At 41.1% G+C, this 19,501-nt stretch overlaps 1 protein-coding gene across 2 annotated transcripts in view; it reads right to left on the reverse strand.

Moving 5' to 3' along the window:
* The window catches only part of psd2 (pleckstrin and Sec7 domain containing 2), a 41,202-nt gene that overhangs the window by 12,065 nt on the left and 9,636 nt on the right, over positions 1–19,501 (reverse strand). The window contains exons 3-6 of one of the 2 annotated variants that reach the window (XM_014409887.4): positions 18,637–19,374; positions 1,456–1,644; positions 950–1,030; positions 58–170 (exon numbers count right to left, since the gene is read on the reverse strand). In XM_014409887.4, the coding sequence (XP_014265373.2) occupies positions 58–170; positions 950–1,030; positions 1,456–1,644; positions 18,637–19,374 (1,121 nt within the window). Of the gene's footprint in view, positions 1–42; positions 171–949; positions 1,031–1,455; positions 1,645–18,636; positions 19,375–19,501 lie in introns of both variants that reach the window. The other variant, XM_014409886.4, reaches the window with a different exon arrangement.

The following is a 19,501-nucleotide window of genomic DNA, read 5'->3' on the forward strand; positions in this document are numbered from 1 at the left end:
TCTGATTATAATACTGTTACCCTTGATTATCTTTATCATCACCTTCACAGCTCTGACCTTCAGAGGTGGGTGTCTGGGGGTTACAGTGGCAATAGCGTCTGGAGAAATGGACAAGGACCCGCTCTCTCTCCTGGGTTTCGCCCATCAGTGGAAAGGCCTTTAAGAAGTTCCTGCCACACATGAACAACCTTATGAAACATTTTTCTCAAAAAAAACCCAAAACTTCAACAGTTAGTCCTGCTTTTTAAAACTCAGGTCATTGTGGCATAGTGCAGTATGGTACAGGTTCCACATCTAAACTGTAAATAAATCAGAGGGGATCAGTGTCAAAATCATTGATTGATTTGTCAACTGACACTTTTGTTAAACAACAAAAGCATATTATTATCACAGATCTGAGCATTTTCTGTTTTTGTTAACTGTGCTAAATTTAAAGTTATTGGGCATCTTTCTTTGCCTTTAGACAACAATTCTGATGGCAAAAGAGCCAAACGGGACAGGCAAAAAAAAAAAAAAAGTTATTATTCTAGGGAAGCCATCTTGGTAGCTGACATCTTTTTTTCAGATTTAGATACAGATGATGCATCTAAAAAAATTTTTTTCAGAATTCATCACTTTGGCTGAATGTACTTTGAAGATCCAGAATATGTAAAGATCCCAACAGTACCAAAATGAATGCAGGATGTCACTTTTCATCAGCATTGTTCACTCAACTGAAAGTCCTGCACTGAAGGCAGCAGTCTGAGACAGCAACATGTCAGATACAAGACCGTGATGTACTCTGCAGCTGTCAGCTACACCAGCTAACTGTACTGAGCACGACAGCTTGATTAACACAAAGCTAATGTGTTGTGAAGAGGGAATGTGAAGAACACACACAGCCTAGGTGCATGCACTAATAGCTCTACCATCACACATTCATCACCTGCCAGTGCTGAGTGGGCATTACCTCAGGGCGCGATCCAGCGACAAGCCAGAGAAATCAAAGAAGCTCAGGTACTCTGATGCCACCATCTGGCTGAAGTCATTACTGCAGGGAGACAGAAAGCACATCAACAAATGTTATATAAATGTTTGATAACACTATGTTACAGCCACGACTAAGGGTGTAACTCCCCTGTGATTAAACGGAACTTCATTATATTTTATTTCAAATTACAATACAGTTATATTTACCAACAAAACAGTTAAAACCTGACTTGTTGCGCCCTTATTTTTGTGTGCCTACTGGGAAATATTTATAGATAATGGATACACATTCAGATATGAACACACATTGAGGAGTGTTTAATGAAACTTTTTTCTGTTTTGTTTGTTTGTTTGTTTGATTTTTACATCCATCATCTTTGTGTCTCGTGGATATGGAACACTTGTGGCAAGCCCACAAACCTCCCTGTATTGGACCATCACACCAGAGTGTGTGTGCCTGTGTTAACTGTCTGTATGCATGCTCACTTCTTGCCCAGGTGTCTGGCCACATCGCAGCGTTTGAAGCCCTCGAGGTGATAGAGGCGCTTGGCAAGCCTCTTCGCAGCCTCACAGTCAGCTCGGCAGCCATTGGCCAGAGTATCCGTGCTCCCGTGTTCCAGACTGCCCAAATCACACTCATCTGAGTCAGACAGCCCGTCTGTGAGGTTGGCATCGCTGAGGAGGAGAACACACACACACATGTAAAAACAAACACACAGTCGCACACACAAGCAGGTACCCAGGGTAATGAATGGAACGCATGCCCATTATGGACACCCACTCACTCACAGCTAAACAGAAAAAGCTCAACTGTGAAGCATAAAACTCAATTACATAAACATATGCTCACATGCACAGAAAAACAAGTCAAATGAGGTTCAAATGACTTGTTATGGCAGTGACCCACTTTCACTGTCACTTAATGTCCTACTTTGATGCAGTGGATATGATGGCTGATTATACAGCTGAAGCTGCTTTCACCTGCCCCAATCTCCTCTAAAAAGCCCCACTAATCTCAGACCGTGGACCACTAAGATAATTAGAATTAAAGGGCTATATTAAAGGGCTATAACATAAAGAAAACCCTTTAATTCTACCCTTCTATTTTGGGAAAATGCAGCTGGGAAGTTAGTAAAGTAAGCTTCTCAGAAGTGACCAAGTAATGCTCCTTCCTTGGCCTCGATGGTAGCTTTCCCCAAACACCCAAATGTGCTAGTTAAACGCCCTTTGCAACCTCCTTGTCTATCAGTCAAATGTCTATTCCAGCTGTGAATGAGTCTGTGTGAGAGTATGAAACAAGGAGTTTATGCCAAAAACAGAATGCACTTAGTCACCCCTGCAGGAGTAATAAAGGTGAAGAACAGATAAAGTGAGTGTTGAGAACACGACAGAACGTGCTGTTTTCAGCGTAAAGTAATAACTTGCACAGGCTGAATCGATGACAGATTTCCAACACTATGCACCATGGTAACAATACATGGTAATGTTTCAAACTGAAATGTGTTAACCGTTGCTGGAATATACCATTTTATAAGCAGCCTGAACTGATTATTAAGCTCTTTTCTATTTCACCCAAGTGAGTTACTCATTTAAGCTTATGCTTAAACATAAAATAAATAAATAAATAAATAAATAAATAAATAAATAAATGAATCATACTTTCAGCCAGTAAAAGCCTAAGTAGAAGGATGTAAAACCACTGCAGGGGAAAGCATGCTCAACAGGCCTAAAGCTGCATAAATATCATTCATGCTCTGATCCTAGTGATCTAACACAAATTTGATGTTTATATGAATAAAGTCAACTTCATTCAATTTATTAGAAGTTCCACATGTATTGTCCAGGGCATCGATATAAATGGAATACATTTGACAGGGGTGGACGGGCATAAAAGCTTTTAGCCTAGTGATTTAGCACTGTACATTAAATTGGGGGAAGTAAAAACTTTTAATCTTTATATACCTTTTATATAACCAGGAAATGGAGCTCTTCAGATTTAGAATCTCTTAGGCAAGAGCTTCCTGGCCAACACAGAAACATTAACCTATGATTAACCTAACATGTTTTTGATTGCAGGGGAACCCAGAGCTGACAGACTGAACAGAGAAGGCCCATGCACAGGTTGAGACATAGGACCTTCTTGCTGTGGGTAAACAGTGCTAACTTGCTTAACCATCATGTTGCAACAAAATGATTTTAAAAAACTGACACAGCAGCAGGAGCTGATGTTCTGACTTTTTAATCACTAGTATGGGTCATGCTTCAGAAAGACACTAAATTATACATTTTGCAAAATGAAACTTAAAAGCATCTTTCATCAGACCCTCCCTGTCTGGCAAACGCAGACATATTTCAAACACTGCACTGTCCAGCTTGTAAAACAGGATTTGGCGTTACAGAGTTTTACCCTGAGGACATCAGCAGGTTTCTGAGGCTTTCAGTCACAGAAGACACTACATAACTTCTGAGTAGCACCATGACAGCTAGGCTGAGTCTCATGCTACAGTTGGCAACCTTTAATAAATAAGGGCATTACTGCAGGCTGTGATGAAGGCTACTGGGGGCTGAAGGAAAGTTTAACAGTCTGTTTATTCAAACAAAAGGCCCCACATGCTCTGTGGCTGTTAAACTGTTGTAAAGACAGCATAGATAATCAATGCAGAGTATTAATTAGTGCCCTGCTTATGTATTTATGACTTACTGTGGCAGCTTGACTGATGTTATATCCACTGTGCTGCACTGCACTACATACTTTGCACACTGTTTTGCACGCCAGAGTCAATCAGTGGGAAGCTGTGTAGCCTTTTTACTGGCATCTTAATAAACAGTGAGGATTGTTTTTGATTCCAAGTCATTTCTGTGACTTCTGTGTGTCGATAGAGACTTGACATTTCTCCACATGTGATGTGCACGTCTGTAAGACACTTGCTCCATCCAGACCCCACAGGCAAAGTATTGGTTAAAAGACAGCATAATGCCCATCCATGACAAAAGAAAAAAAAAAAAGCAAATGGAAATGATACACCACTCGCATGTTTACCAGCATCCTGATGACAAATGAGGTACACGCATTCACCTCCGTCAGTCTCAGCAGCATTTCTTCATTTCCTGCTGGTCTCTGGTCTCTGCATCCGTGATGCGCCGCCAGCAGCCCCAACAGATGATTCAGATGTCTTTGCATAATGTGATCAGCCCAATTTCATTACCCTCGTAAATTCAATACATTAGGCACTGCTGTCGTAAAGGATTAGTTGGTTACTATGGATACAGCGGAAGCTAAGTGTCCCACGCTACAGGAAGAAGAATGAAAGTGGACAAAAATCCAAAGCTACAGGCGAAATCACAAATGACTAGTTTCCATAGCTAAGACTCAGTCCCCTGACTTCACGCACTTTAGCTGACTGTGTGCTACACCCATACAGCTCAGTACCACAAAGGACTCTGATTTCCCTGCTCCAGGCAAGGATCCACTTTCATGTCTTGGCTGATTCATTAATCTCATAGAATCATCATCTGGCCCTTGATCTGCTGGGGCCAATTTGCCTTGGTAGCAACAGACTATTACCCCCATAAACAGAGTACCCAGAGTCACAGGATACATAAACTTCTTAACCACCAAGAGTTGGGTCATACAAACTTCTCCAACTTATCATAGCAAAGCATCACTTCCAAGAATGACAACGAGATTGCAGATAAAGCCAGCAGAAAATGGCCACTGACAGCGTGCAAAGGCTCAGCCTTGGGGACAGGGTGGGGAGTTTCCGGGAGGAGTAAAACTAGCTGCTCTTTGGAGTGGAAAAGGGGCCATCAGATCTGGTTTAGGGATGCGATTAAAATGCTTCCTGCACAGCTACCCCATAGCCAGCTCCTCATCAATACACAACTCTCACCCACAAAAGCTTAGTTACTTGAGACACAAACAATTAGATGAAGGGAAAAAATTCATAACAACAGGCAAACATGTTGATATACACCTAATAAAATGAGTGTGCCAGACCATTAAAACAATATCCAGCCTGGTGTTAGCAGTGAATGTGCTTTCGCTTGTCTGATCATATTAATTCACTGCATTCAGAACGTCCTTATAAATCATTCAAAACTCATATCAGTCGTGGGGCTAAATTGCTAAAACGATGCCAGTCTCCCTCCCGTGCAACGGTCTCTGGCACACAAACACAAAATATTAGTGAGAGGGACACAGTATTAAGTGTCAGCTATCTAGTGCAGGTCTTTTGTGAAAAAGACACTCAGAGTTACTGAGGGCCAAGTGGCACACAGCAAAGCTATTAGTCTATGTGAAGGCACAATTTTGTATCCCCAGGCCAGTCTTATTCAGTCAGTGTGACCGCCACTCAGTCTGCGCTCGTGTCTGTGTGACTGTGTCATACTCAGAGCATGATAGGACATGTCTCTGACTCACATGCTAATCTCTTTAGCTGTGTACTACCCGTGCCCACAGCTACAAGGTGTGTCTGTGTAAGGTGTGTGTGTGGGTGTGTGCATGAGGGAGGAAGCGGAGGGTCCTAAATACATCTTGGATGAGTGTAATTACCAATTATGGGGTAAACCAAATTGTAAAATTCTGTGATTTTACAGGCTCTTCTTTTGCTTTTATATAGCCTACACTGATCTATGGCCAAAGTGATGTATAGCAGTAGAGGCAGAAGTAAAGCTCTGTGTGTAGTTGTGCAAGCGTGTCAGTGAGGTCATCTGTTTCAACTTTTAGATTGAGTCTTGGCAGAAAATGAAACTAAAAACAAATGTAAGAACGGAACCTAATACAAACAACAAAGGCACCTCTGTGAATAAAAACACTCGTTACCATTAGTTCAGTGAACCGATGACAGTAGCAGCCTTTACTGTTTATTAATAAACAAACAGAATCACACACATTACTGATATTTGCTCTTTTCCGTAGGGTATAACACTGGTGGCTGCTACAACAAATCAGCCGTACTGATTTTATAAGAAGCAGGCAGGTGACAGCAATCAGGTCTTTGGCTACAAACCATTTATTACATATTTTAATACATCACTAGAACTGAATCCAACAATAACTGATTAAGACATTAATCACTTGATCAGTAAGCTAGTGATAAAGTGACTTATTTTTAATCATTTTCCACTTAATCGGAGGGGTGGTGTTTTTAGTTTTGGCTCTTCGTTTCCTACCACTGTAAACCCATCAACCTGAACTTGGCAGCTTATGATCTGTCATATCTTCAATTAAATACTGAACTGAACTCTGCTGTACCCACGACATCAAATAATCTATCTAGCAATAGGTGAATTATTAAAACAATAATAATAATAATTCCAGCAGATTTGTTTTTTTTTTAATTCAAATGAAAAGTAATAGCTAACCCAGTCCAGCACATCGTCAGCCACGTGCCACATTAGATTAAAATACGGTTTGTCTTTTTCTTTTCTTTTCTACCATAAATATGCCTTTCTATGAATATTATTCTAGTATCATGGGAATTTTTCGCCAGGGTCAACTTACACCACAGCTACCTCACTATTTCCATTTTGCCACGCAGCATAATTGTTAATGTACCCACCCATCTGGAGATCAGAGCTTTAAAAGAGTTTAGAGAGATAAAGCCAAGCTTACAGGAGTTGCAGCAAAAAGTCGAAGTGAACATCATATTCCTCTTTCCACATCTCGGATCTTGGAAATTAGCGGTTAAAGGCGTGCTACGGTCCGACCGCCTCATCGTCCAGTATTCGGTGAACTGTGCATCGGCCCGGCTTGGTGATCTAACTTTCAGCCAAGTCAAGTTCTATAAAATCGCAGCGTATTCAGAGACGATCAGTGACACTGCTGTGTTATTCCACTACAACGCGAACATGCACGGAGTGTGTTTGGAGGGCTTTCCTTGAAGTTTCTTGGTTGGTCTGAAAGCTCCATTGAAGGGAGGATGTTGGGGGCGGAGCGAGCACTGGACAGACTTTTTTTCTGATGAATAGCGCTGTTCCTAGTGGTGGCTTTACAATGGCCCTGTGTGTCCCAGCCAAGACAACTTCCTCTGCATTATAGGGCTGAGAGCCAGCAGATCAGTCCAACGCCAGCTGGACGTCCTGTTTTCTTAAAGTTCATTAAGTCGCAAGCAGTTAGTAGATGTGAGGATTTCTGTGCATGCTCCAAGGTAAACGTAAAGCCACCTGAGCTTAATATGACAAAATATGACTGGTTGGCTCTACTTTGCAAGAGTTTATCACCGGATAGAGAAAAATCCAAGCGTAATGTCCATGTGTAATGAACAATGAGACATTTAGCTAAAAATATCTACAGATATAACAGAGGTTAAAAAGAGGTGGGAGACTGATGGTTGCTATGTAAATATAATTTAAATGAGACAAAAATAACCCATCATGTAAAGCACACAAAACCACAGAGTAATATTAGTACATTTGCTAGCTAGAACACAAAGGCCGCTTTCTGATCTGATGGAAAGAAGCACAGAAAAAGAAATGACAAGTGTGGTAGGACTCGACTTAAGAGGTCAAAGAAGTGCAGGAGACTGATGCTGTCCAGTGTAGCAAGTGATTTATTCACCATTTTGTGACCCAAACAATATTTACAAAAAAACAAATAAGAAACTCAACTCTATAATTAACTCAGTTCAAATAAACATAACTGAACTTAAATCAACAGACATTAAGGTCAAACTGCACACAGCTACACTGACCTGAACCTTTCTTTCTCGAAACACCTGAGTTCTTCTGCTTAAAATAGTCCACTTAACCAAACAATTTCTCCTCTGGACTATTCCATTAAGTAGGTAGGTAAGATGAACATGATTATATTCAAACCTCTACTACTCCTCTTTACTGGCAACATAAACTCTGTGGTGTAATCAATACATATTACAACAATAAATCTATTTCTTCATAAACCCTCTAAACTCAACTTTATTAAATTATAAGAGTTCTTCCCCTTCTGCACTTGGTCTCTTCCTGTGACCTCAGACAAACCCAGAAGGTATAAAGCAGGAAGTAAAACTACATCTCCTCCTTTTGTTTCTGGAAGACAGGTAGGTAAGGTAAGTTCTAAACAATACCAATTAACAGTTGAAATAAATAACATGTTAACTTAACAAACTTGTAGGAATTGATTTAAACCAAGATGTTATATTATATAATCTGTAAAAGTGCAAAACATAAACAAACCCGGGATAGTAGATGTTTGCCTATTGCAGACCATATATGAAATATGGTTAAATCAAAACAAGAATGTTAACTAAGAATATAGACAAATGGTCTTCTCACCCACTTTATCACAACAAGCATCTGTATTGATAAAAGTAAAAAATCAGGAGATAGGGTGTGGAAATCTTTTTAAAAAAGCTATATATATTATACACTTTATTAAGTAGACCTGTTCTACAGGTGATATCTAATCAACCAGTCACAGGACAGAAAGTAAATGCATTTACACATGTAGACGTGGTTAAGACGACCTGCTGCAGTTCACACTGAACATGAACGTGGTTGTTGATGTGTTTCAGAAACTAATAATCTGCTGGGATTTTCCCACACAACCATTTCTAGGGTTTACAGAGATTGGTCAGAAAAAGAGAACCTGTGCAGTGAGCAGCAGCTTTCCCTTGATGAAAATACATTGATGCCTGACTTCAGGAGAATGGCCACAACTGCTCTGAGCTGATAGGAAGGCAACAGTAACTCAAATAACTACTTGTTACAATCAAGTTGTGCAGAAGAGCATCTCTGAACACACATTTCATTGAGCCTTGAAGCAGATGGGCTACAACAGCAGAAGACCACAGAATACGTGCCAGCTAAGAACGGGTGGTGTAATGGTGTGGGGGCAAGATAGACAGCGCACAATGTGCTTTGAGGCAGCAGCCAAGAAAGCTGTAGTCCGCGTCTGTGAATACCCGTGTGTACACCTGTGTGCATACCTGTGTGGATCAGCATGCTTGCATTCCAAAGGTTTCTCCATGTAACGATCTGCTAGGGAGTGTGGGGAGCCACAGCCCCGTCCTCCAGGGTATGAAGCAGGTATGGAGGAGATCAAAACTCCAGACATCCAGAGGCCCCCAGAACACAAGAGACCAAGGAAGACCAACAGAGGGGCAGCCGCGCCACTGTCCCAGTAAGAGCTGAGGAGAGTCCCAGATGAGGGCTCACTCAGTAGCCGCGGAGCAGAAGCCAGGGGGAGTTGCAGTGACGCGCCCGTGAGCTCCGCCGGCAGCCAGCTGTGCCTGAGTGACCGAGCCCCAGGCCGAGAGGCCGGGGGCACCCCACCTCCGAAGTGGCCCGAGCGAGCCCCAGGCTCCAGGCCCCGATAAGCGGCCGCCAAGGAGTGAGCCGGTGTGTACCCGGACGCCCACCCCCAGACACAAAGAACCACCAACGCACCGACACCTGAGGGAGTCCGCCACTGGAAGGGGAAGTGGTGGTGGGTAGAGATAGGCCTCCAAACCTTGGAGGGCCTGAGATGTCCCCAGAGAGGTGGCGTCTGATACCCAACCTGACATATAGACACAGACATGCAGGCACACACAGACACAAACATCCATTCCCACCCTCATGCTCTCATATGCACTTACTCCACACTCAACCAACGTGGAGACAGACATAAAGAGACTCTGTCCCCAAGCGTACTCTACGAACCGGGTCTAGGTACCCTTGCCCCTGGAGGGGGGAACTGCACCCAGACCCAGGTGGTGTTACCCTTTTCCCTGCGGTGGGGAGAGGCAGACCGCCCCGACTCCGCAGCAGCAGGGAGGCCCCACACTCCAGACCGCAGTCGGACGGCCAACTCCTCCTCCTAGCCCCCCCGCTCCAGCAGGCCGCAGAGAATGGGGGTGAGAGAAGACTCCAAACCTCCCTCCACCCGCTCATTGTAGTGTTGATGCATGTGTGTTCTAAGGTGCAATTAAAACCCAGGAGGGCATGGAGCTACCTGCCAGAGAGCAGCAGGTAAGCGCATAGTCCCTCCTGCTAGCCCTCAATGTCTACGTGTATTTAAAATTGAGAGGTGGGCAAGGTGCATCTAATAAAGTGGCTGGTGAATACAGACAACAACAGTGGCCAGACTACTGTTTTTACACATCTGAACACTAGTCACAAGTCTGTGTTTTTTGGAGAGGCTTCCTATGACTCATGGATAACCTTTGTCATTCACACACAACCACACAGACAGCAGAATTTATAAACCTGTTGTAGCACAAATATGATGCCGCAGCCAACAGCACGTGGGGAAAAAAAAAAAAAAAAGATTCAGCTTTTCAGCTGATGAGGTTTTAGAAGCGAAATGTTGCCTTAAAAACATGTAGCTGATTAAAACAAGCTCTTATTTTATGCATTTTAGTCAATCAGCCAGTGAAGCTTGACTCAAAAAGAACTTTGAGCTCCACCTGCTAAGTTGCAAACATAAGTGAACTCAATACATAAAAAGCCTTGCAAAACAATTTCTTAAAATAGTCTGTTTACCGCTCACATGCGCAAACAGAGGTAAATTGCACTGTTTGCTGTTTGCGTCTTACTCTAAGAATTTGTATTGTATTTGAGCTCTTAATAGGAGTTACTATTACTGTTGACTGCAAGCCCAATTAAACATTGACAGTTGCAAGCCACACAAGACAACGACTGATTGATGATTTAGATGAAACACTGATGCACCCACAAACTGAGAGAATAGAACAACCTAAATTTGTCAATCATTTATACCTTTATAAACACAGCATAGCTAAATAATACAAAATGACCAAGAAATCCTTCGATCAGTAATAACAACAAAATGAAAAAGGGTGAAAACCTTTAGCGTAGTTTACTGTTTCCATCTTACAAGCTCTTATTCACACACAGAGAAACACACAGGACTCAAAAACCACCTACTCAGCTGTAAACAATGGACAATGGTGACCTCTTTTGGCTGGGTGAGACTAATTATGTTCAGGTGTGGGATTGGGTTTAGTGAAACACTAAACACAGCAGCTTGATCTGACAGCAGCTAAAGATTACCATCTGCTGTAAAATCAGCTACAGTTTGAGCAGTCATGCCAAGAACTGCGCACAAATGTTTCATATGGTCTGCTTTCTCTTCCACTTAGCACATACAGGAAGTGCTGACAAGACGCCTCAGAAGAGAGAAACCCATGGTTAGAAAGACATAATTCAGCAGACACAGTCACTTCTACAGTAGGGTTGTGGGATGTGTCATAAAACAGAGTTGAGCTATAAATAGCCAGGGATAAATATGCTGGTGCTGAAACTATTCAGTTACCATGTGAGTCTGTGGTGAGAGGGTGAAAGAGATTTGTTTGCAAACCTTTTGTGTACGCATCTATTTTTGTGTATGTGGGACTGCATGTGTCCATATCACTGCCTGAGTGTGAGCCAGGAGAGGATAATCTGCAGGATGTTTCAGCAGTGCTATAGAACCTCACTAAGGGTTTTATTCCCAATGTGATATCCTCAAACATATGTGTGTGTGTGTGTGTGTGTGTGTGTGTGTGTGTGTGTGAGAGAGAGAGAGAGAGAGAGAGAGAGAGAGAAAGATTAAGAATATGAAAGACGGATATAAAGGACTCCCATATCTGCATCACTGAGTGAGCTAGAATGTGCGAGCATTAAACACAGTTTTTGTTTATGCATGCTTCTGGCCCACATGTCTTTCATGTGTATGTGTGTTTCTGCGCTCAACACTGTGTATGAAAGAGGTTAGTCCATGCAGTAGAGCTGCTTCTCTGATATGGAAACAAACTGCCTGGCTTTTATCTGCTCTGCTTGATCTGTTAGGCTTGTGAGCCACCAGGAGGAATACGCATACACAATGGAATCACATGTATTCATGCAAATGTTCAGCCATAGAACATTTGTCAAACACATTCATATATGTCCAGACACTGGATCTTTTTTCTTGAGTATTGCACTGCGTGTGTTTGTTTTGAGGGCATGGATGCTCTAGCGCAGTTTGCATTATCACATAATCAGCCTGCATCTAGTTGGCTTCACTGCGTAGATATAGCCTGCTTTATAGTAAGCTGCTGGACAGACAAATAGACTGACCAACAGAGAGTGTGTTTTCATGGCGATTTTAGTCTCCTCTGTGGATTAAGGTTAAGCTTCACTCATGGTCCCCACAGAGCACAGAGCAACACAACTCGTGTGAAGTAACAGTGACTAAGTAACCAAAAAAAAGATGCAATTGACTGTCTAACCCAATGACTGACAGGCTGACAAACTACACAAGTGTACAAGCTCAAAACTAAAAGCCAGGTTTGCTGACTAAGAGCACTGTCATCTCATATTTGCATGTACTGGTTGGCATGCTTACAGTATCTGCTGTACTTTTTCCCTGTTCCTGTGGCCAGCTGCCCATTTCACTATCTTCACCCACTGATGTCAGAATAGACCGTAACAGTGGGAATAATATCTGCAGAGAGGGTTTGGCTGAGGTAAGATTAGGTTTCTTTGCACCACATCAAAGCTCCAGCTACAAACATTGAAGGCTAACTTGTGGACAGGCTGTATATGCACCAGGGAAGGGATGTCAAACATATGGTCCAGTAAATGGTCCATTTCAGCCCACTGGATTGCATTGTACAACATGAAAACTTCAAAGAAGGAGGGCATACATTTGGGTCTTTTAACTAATTTTGTCAGTTGGGCTCAGTATATCACACTAAAGTAAGTAAAAGATAGGTAAGTTATAGATAGACAAAATTAGGTATGTGTGTGTGGGTGGGGGGGTTAATGTTTGCTTCCCATTTAATAACAGAAAAGTGCCCGTTTTTTGCAACTTAGTAATTTTCTCTTTTTTTGTGCTTTTTTTTGCCATTTTATAACCATCTGGATGCACCAAAGTCCCTCTGAATCATGTATCATTAGTTTTATGGATGGTTTATTAAATAATACCCTAAAGGAAAGGTAAATAATTTGCTAGTGTTTCTAAGAGTTTATTAGGCAATAACCTTCCAGCCCACTTCAGATCAAACTGAGGTGTATGTGGCAATGAGTTTACACCAGTGCACATGGTTTGCCAGCCAAATGGATCAGTTTGAATACCTGGTTTGACTGCCATATTACAAAAACTATGGTTAAAAAAGCTGAAAAATATGTAAAAATAAGGTGAGATTAGTAGTATGAACAACTGAAGCAAAACGTGGAGTAACAGCCTTTCAGTTTCATTCACAAAGAGCATGTTAGACATGTGTACATCAGATGTATGACTCAGTAACAGTTTCTGCAGCATTTTGAGACACATATGCCGATCCAACTGCTTCACACTGCATGCCAATGTGTTCTTCCGCAAAGACACACCACTCTGCCTCTTCAGCTGTATTGTCATTTACATTCACTCACTATCACAAGAGATAACAAACATCTGCCTTTCATATTTGTAATATTTAGATTAGTATGAATATAATATAGAAATATGCAACATTAAGGTTTTTGTATTTGTGGTTTTGAGCAAATTTGTATAGCTACATTTGTAGATGATGTACATGCACTGCAAAGATAGTGTATGCTTTCTCAGAGTGGAGCCTCATCACTTCTACTTGTCCAGGGAGCACAACATCTGTTTATAGTGACTGATGTAGCCTAATGAAGCACATTTCATTAAGATGTAGGGTATAAGCAACAACAAATTTGGGAAACATAAAAGAAACTTACTTCTTATCTTTTACTTGTAAACAATGTAACCACCCAGGGGCTTACACAAGCAAAGAAACAGTGGCACTGGCAGAAAATGTGTGTCTTTGCTTATTACATTTATAAAACACACTTTACTTTGGTAAATACAATCTGAGATGAACCTCACCACATGACACATTACGCTGTGTCATTAATTATTTAACAAATTTATTCCAAAATGCAGAAGCAGTGCATGAAAAACAAAATATATACTTATTGCCTCTATTGGAATTAGGATGGTAAGTAGCATCCATGTACTAGTAATCAAACACTCGATAAACTGATCATCAGAAAGTGTGAGTGCCTCTACCAAAGCAGATGTTATTGCAGTTTGCTGGTCTGGAGCATTCAGGGGCGTGTTAACACAATGCCAAGGAGGAAAGACATCAGCAATGATCTCAGAGGAGCAACTGCTGCTACCCAGTCTGGGAAGGGTTATAAGGCCATTTCCAAACAATTTAAGGCCATCATTCTACAATGAAAAATATTATTCACATGTAGAAATCATTCCAGGCAGTTGCGAATCTTCTCAGAAGTTGATGTCCCAGCAAATTCACCCCAAGGTCAAACTGTGAAATGCTCAGAGAAAAGGGCCTCAGTTAGCATGTAAAATGTTAAAGTTTTTGACAGCACAATCAGAAAAAGACTGAACAAGTGTGGTTTGTTTGGAAGGGCTACCAAGTGTCAAGCATGGTGGTGGAGGGGTGATTATTTGGGCTTCTTTTGCAGCCACAGGACCTGGGTACCTTGCAGTCATTGTGCTTGGCTGAAACTGGGTCATGTAACTGAACAATGATCCTCAAGTTACCGCAAGTTATTGCTATTAAGGGTTTCTATAAGCTACTGAATCATGAGGTCTACTTAACTTAACAATTCTATGGTTCTGCATTCTGTCTTAGTTTTGTTAAATAAATAATGACATGGAGTAATATGTCATATGTTGTTGTTCATCTGATGTTGTATTTACCTAATTTTAAGACCCAATTGTTTATTATATCCTGATATGTAAAACCTAAGAACTGACAGAGGGTGTATTATCCTTTAACATTAGTGTACATGCTAAACCTAGGAAAAACAGGGGCTCTAACTGAAAAAAATGTCAGCATTGTCACTGACAGTTATAGCACAGCATGACCATTTTTTTCATACATTTTTGTACATAGCAGAGGTATGACGTCCAAAATCACAACCCTGAAAAATGCAATGCAAAAACACCATAAACACGATTAAATAGAAATAACATCATAGACGAAAATACAGAGCAGAATACAACTCTGAAAAGTGAAGCCAGCGCACAAGTTTCTTAAACTTGCATTTTTTCTAATGGCCAGCAGGGGGCATCTTCTTCGTTTGCAAATCATATAGATATATATATACTGTATATGGTTTTCAGGGTTTTTATCATTAACTCGATTTCCCCAGGTTTTTTCCCGTGTGTTATGAATAAATATTCTTTTGTTTGGTACCGGTTCTGGTTTTATTTTGTTGTATTCATCTGCAGCACCTTAAAGGCCAGTCCGTAAAAATATTGTCGGACACAAACCGGTCCATGGCGCAAAAAAAGGTTGGGGACCGCTGATATAGACACCCAGGGGAAACAGTTCTCCTGTTCTTTTGATCTATTGTATTGTATTGTATTGTATCTTTATTTCAGACATATACAGAAAAAAACAATATATACACAAGTACACATACTTGCATTTACAAATACAAATATATATGTAAATACACACACGTATGTGCTCAGATAAAACAAAAAAAAGAAAATAAATAAAATAAAACAAAGTCTAAATGACATGAAATGACAAATCTATGATGCCAAAAAGACAAATCATTACTTTTACATCATACTGAGTACAAAAAAATGTTCAGTTTTATAAATTATGGTCCAAGTAGCATATGCTTTAGTATGGTCTTATTATAAATAGCAATTTACTACCATACGAGTGTGTGTTATCCCTCGGATTCTAAGTCACCTCCCCTCCTTACTCAAGACATCCAATTTTAAAAACACCACGAAGGCCTCAGACAAACTTCCTGGCATTAGGCTTCAACAGGGGACTTCGCGAATCAGTAGGTGATGTCATTGTGGCTATGTCCATTTTCTTATAAAGTCTATGAGTAGCAGTTGAAACAAAGTTGTTTCAACTGCTACAATTATTTTAGAACAATTTTTTTTCTTATGACTAAAATTCTTAATCTCAGTGAAAATAATGGGCAAAGGTGATTATTAAAAAAACATAATGTCTGCCAAGCTGACTGACTGACTGACTTTAATTTTTTATTCTATGCTCTGCAGCTGCTCGGTCCCGCAGTGAAAAAGGGCCATTGTCCATGACGCCCAAGGTGCCAAAATGTGTAACCACGGCAATTCTCTGGCTACCCACCAGAAAAAAAGGAAGTAGGCAGACAAGAAGAATGAAAGATAAGATATGCTGGTAGGAGAGCAGTGTAAGTGAAATGGAGGATATGTGTGTATGTGTGTCTATGTGTGTGTGTTATAACTAAGATGTGATATAGTGAGATAACATGAATCAAGTGGAGAAATGAATGGAGAGGCAGAAGGTGAGACAGTGAAATACGACACTGTCTCAACGACACTGAATGGCACAGAGAGAGAAGAAATGTAAGGCAAGGAAATTCATTTATCAGTAGAAGGAGTTCAGAAGCACATGATCCATAATCCTTCTAGAGAATATTAAAAGACTAACTTGCACTGGAATTCCTAACAGTTTTAAAGGTTCCCTTTTTAACAGCCTGAAAAACAGCATCTGAATGGACATCAAGAAGTAAATAATTGGAAACTGTTAGTATCTTTAAATCTTAAACTTTCCCTTTAAGACTGACTAGCAGATGTATCCACTCTAGGTTTAAGTGCTCAAATGTCTGGCAGGCTGGCTAGCACGGAGCAATAATCACCCACTTACACACATACACACTCACATTCACTCTAAGACCCTGCTGGGCCGAGGAAAGCTGAAGACGATGATGTCATGACATAAACAATAGCTCATTCAGCTTGGCGCTGGTGGTCAGGAAGCAAGACTGTGCCTAAAGTACTACATCTGTAGACTGGTAAGGAGAGGAGAAAAGAAGAGCAGAACTGACATCCAAAATCCTTCATTCATCCTGTAAGTCATACCAGAGTCTGAGCAAATCCCAGCAGTTAGCTGAGCAGATAATGTCAAAGGTCTGTGCATCTATTTGGCATTCCAGTATGTTTCTAACTGCAGGAACTGTGCAAGGGGGAAGAGCTGATGAACACGCCACAGGGACTGTGTGCACACCAGCGAGGGAGACCTATAGCCAAAGTTCAAGTTACATGTTTTCGCCATATGTTTTGCGTTACTGCTTCTCCCTTCAGTGGCTCTACGTTGTCTCCTTCAACCCATTTTACTACTATTAAGGTAATTAATTGTAAGAAAGTCATGTCAGCTGTTACCGTGTCCCCACAATCCCTCCAGGTCTGGCTTCATGTAACAATGTTACATGTAAAATTTCTGTGTATTTATGGAATTTAATGAAATCTGGTCAAATGAAATGTACTTGATTCGTATACATTCAGTTTATATCAAGCATATTTTCCTTAATGATTAATTATTTGGATAAATAAAGCTTTGATTTTATATATGTGTATTATGATAATAGCTAGAGGTCCATGAAGTACACGGAGTTCATGGTAATTTGGCAAACACATCTAAGCTCTGATAAAACCTGCAACTGAATCAACTTTACATCCACTCAAAGTGTCACAGTTTAAAGGCTAAAAATGTGCTTTTGTTCAGCATGGTATTTCGCTATAACCAAATTTGAACATCAATATCATAAAATATATCATAGTTTCAATACCAAAACTCCACCAAGTTAATGTCTGTGACATTAGAGAGGCAGAAATAAGCATTATTACCATGATCTGTTTCCTTCATAGTGAACCAATATATCAGGTTCCAACCCAACCTGTTACTGGTCAAAATGTCAAAAATGTAATCTTCATCAAGAACGAAACTAGTTCTCTTTGTCGAAAAGCCCAACGAGTTTGTTTTTTCCTGCTCACACAAGTGATTCATTATGCTGACAGGCTGCCATGGATCTTATCTAGTGTAACCCTCCCATAGAAAACCACCACACTCCTCCTAAAATTTGAGTTTCTGTTCAAAAGGTCTTCTGTCATGATGCATAAACCTCTCATTTGACAGTACTGAGGTTATCTCTCTCTATTGTATCCTTTAAGCAAAAGAGGTTGGAGAGAGCAAATAGTCGAGCCACAGTCTGCAGCTCTGGTGAATAAACTCTGTATACATTTACCAGAGGCTCCTCTCATTTCAAATGCAGCAGTCCTGCTTTAACAGTCCCACTGGTTTCATCAAAATGTTAAAGCTTCCTTGTATTGCAACTTTTTGTTTGTTCAGTTTAGCTTAATGCAACATTTGTGTGAATGCAACATTTTTGCTGGAGTGCACAAAACTGTGCAGTCATGAACACTGAAAGACTCAGTTCCTTTATTTTCCAAAAATATGAACATTTTAAGCTAAGTAACGCATGCCTACATTTGTTGCTTCCATCATGGTTATTGTTTAAAGAACTGTCTCAGTTTGCATATGTGGAAAGAGGCGGGCCACCTCTTTCCACCCCAACCAGCCCTCCCTGTCCACCTCTCTAAGGACCTACAGCTGGGCTTCACTTGTTCACGCCACCTACTGGTTAAGCCAAGGTCACATTAAGTTAAGTTAATTACACTTGAGTAAGACATCTGCATAAGGCTTCAACAACCACATAACCTGGAAGCTGTCATCAGTCATTTAAATATTCATTAAACTGTGTTTAACATTGAATGTGTAAAATGACCCACCCACCATGCAAAAACATCCCCATTTTATATAAATTCTTTAATGTATTACACCATATTTTCTCAGGATTGTCATATTTACTTTTTAAACCAAATTCATCCCTTTAGAATAATGTTATTTGGTCCACACATGGAACTAAAGTAAAACTTACCTGACAGAGTTAATCATGTCTCCCTGGCAATCTGTGTGATAGCCATTAGGAATGGCCCAGCGTCCAGGCTGGCTCAACACAAACTCTGATCTGCTCCCAGGTATGGTGGTCCTCAGCGGGCTTCCTCCTACTCCAGCCACTGCTCCAGCACTGTCCCCAGCCCCGAGTTCAGGCCCTGGGGCATCTGTTCCAATCTCAGCCCCTTCTTGCTCCTGAACTGTTGCCAACTCAAGCTCCAGAGGTTCAGGACCTTGTAACAGTGCCCTCTGTTGGATGAGCGGTGTCAGTGGCGCCTCAAAGCTAACACAGCTGTCTGTCTCATCTGTGAGTGACAGAACATCCAGAGAGTCCAGGCTGCTGTAGCAGGTCCCACCCCTGAGCAGGGCAGATTCCACGATGCGCTCAAATGTGGAGCTGAAACCATCTTTGTTGTCCACCCTACTTTTCTCCCTCTCCTCCTCCAACTCTCTCTCGTCTTCCTCCTCTTCATCCTGAATGTCGACCTGCTCGACAATCTGTTCAAAAGCTGAGCTGAAACTGTCCTGGTTTTCTCTGCCATCACCTTCTTTTTGGACCTCTTCCTCCTCCTCCTCCACTTCGGTGTCAGCCTGTTCTACAGTTGTCTCAAAATTAGAGCTGAAAGTGTCCAAGTGTGTTTGTATCGCCCCCTCATCTCCTCCCTCGTCCTCTTCACCTACTTCATCTTCATCGTCATTCCCAGTTATACCATTTGCCAATCTATATCAACAGGAAGAAAAGAAAACATCTGACCTACACGCATGAAAATGGATAAAAATGTGCAAAAAAGATCAGTCATCTTGTTCATCTAAAAACACTGTGCTATTTACTACAATATGATACAAAA

This window comes from Maylandia zebra, linkage group LG2, assembly GCF_041146795.1.
Source record: "Maylandia zebra isolate NMK-2024a linkage group LG2, Mzebra_GT3a, whole genome shotgun sequence".
Taxonomy (NCBI): domain Eukaryota; kingdom Metazoa; phylum Chordata; class Actinopteri; order Cichliformes; family Cichlidae; genus Maylandia; species Maylandia zebra.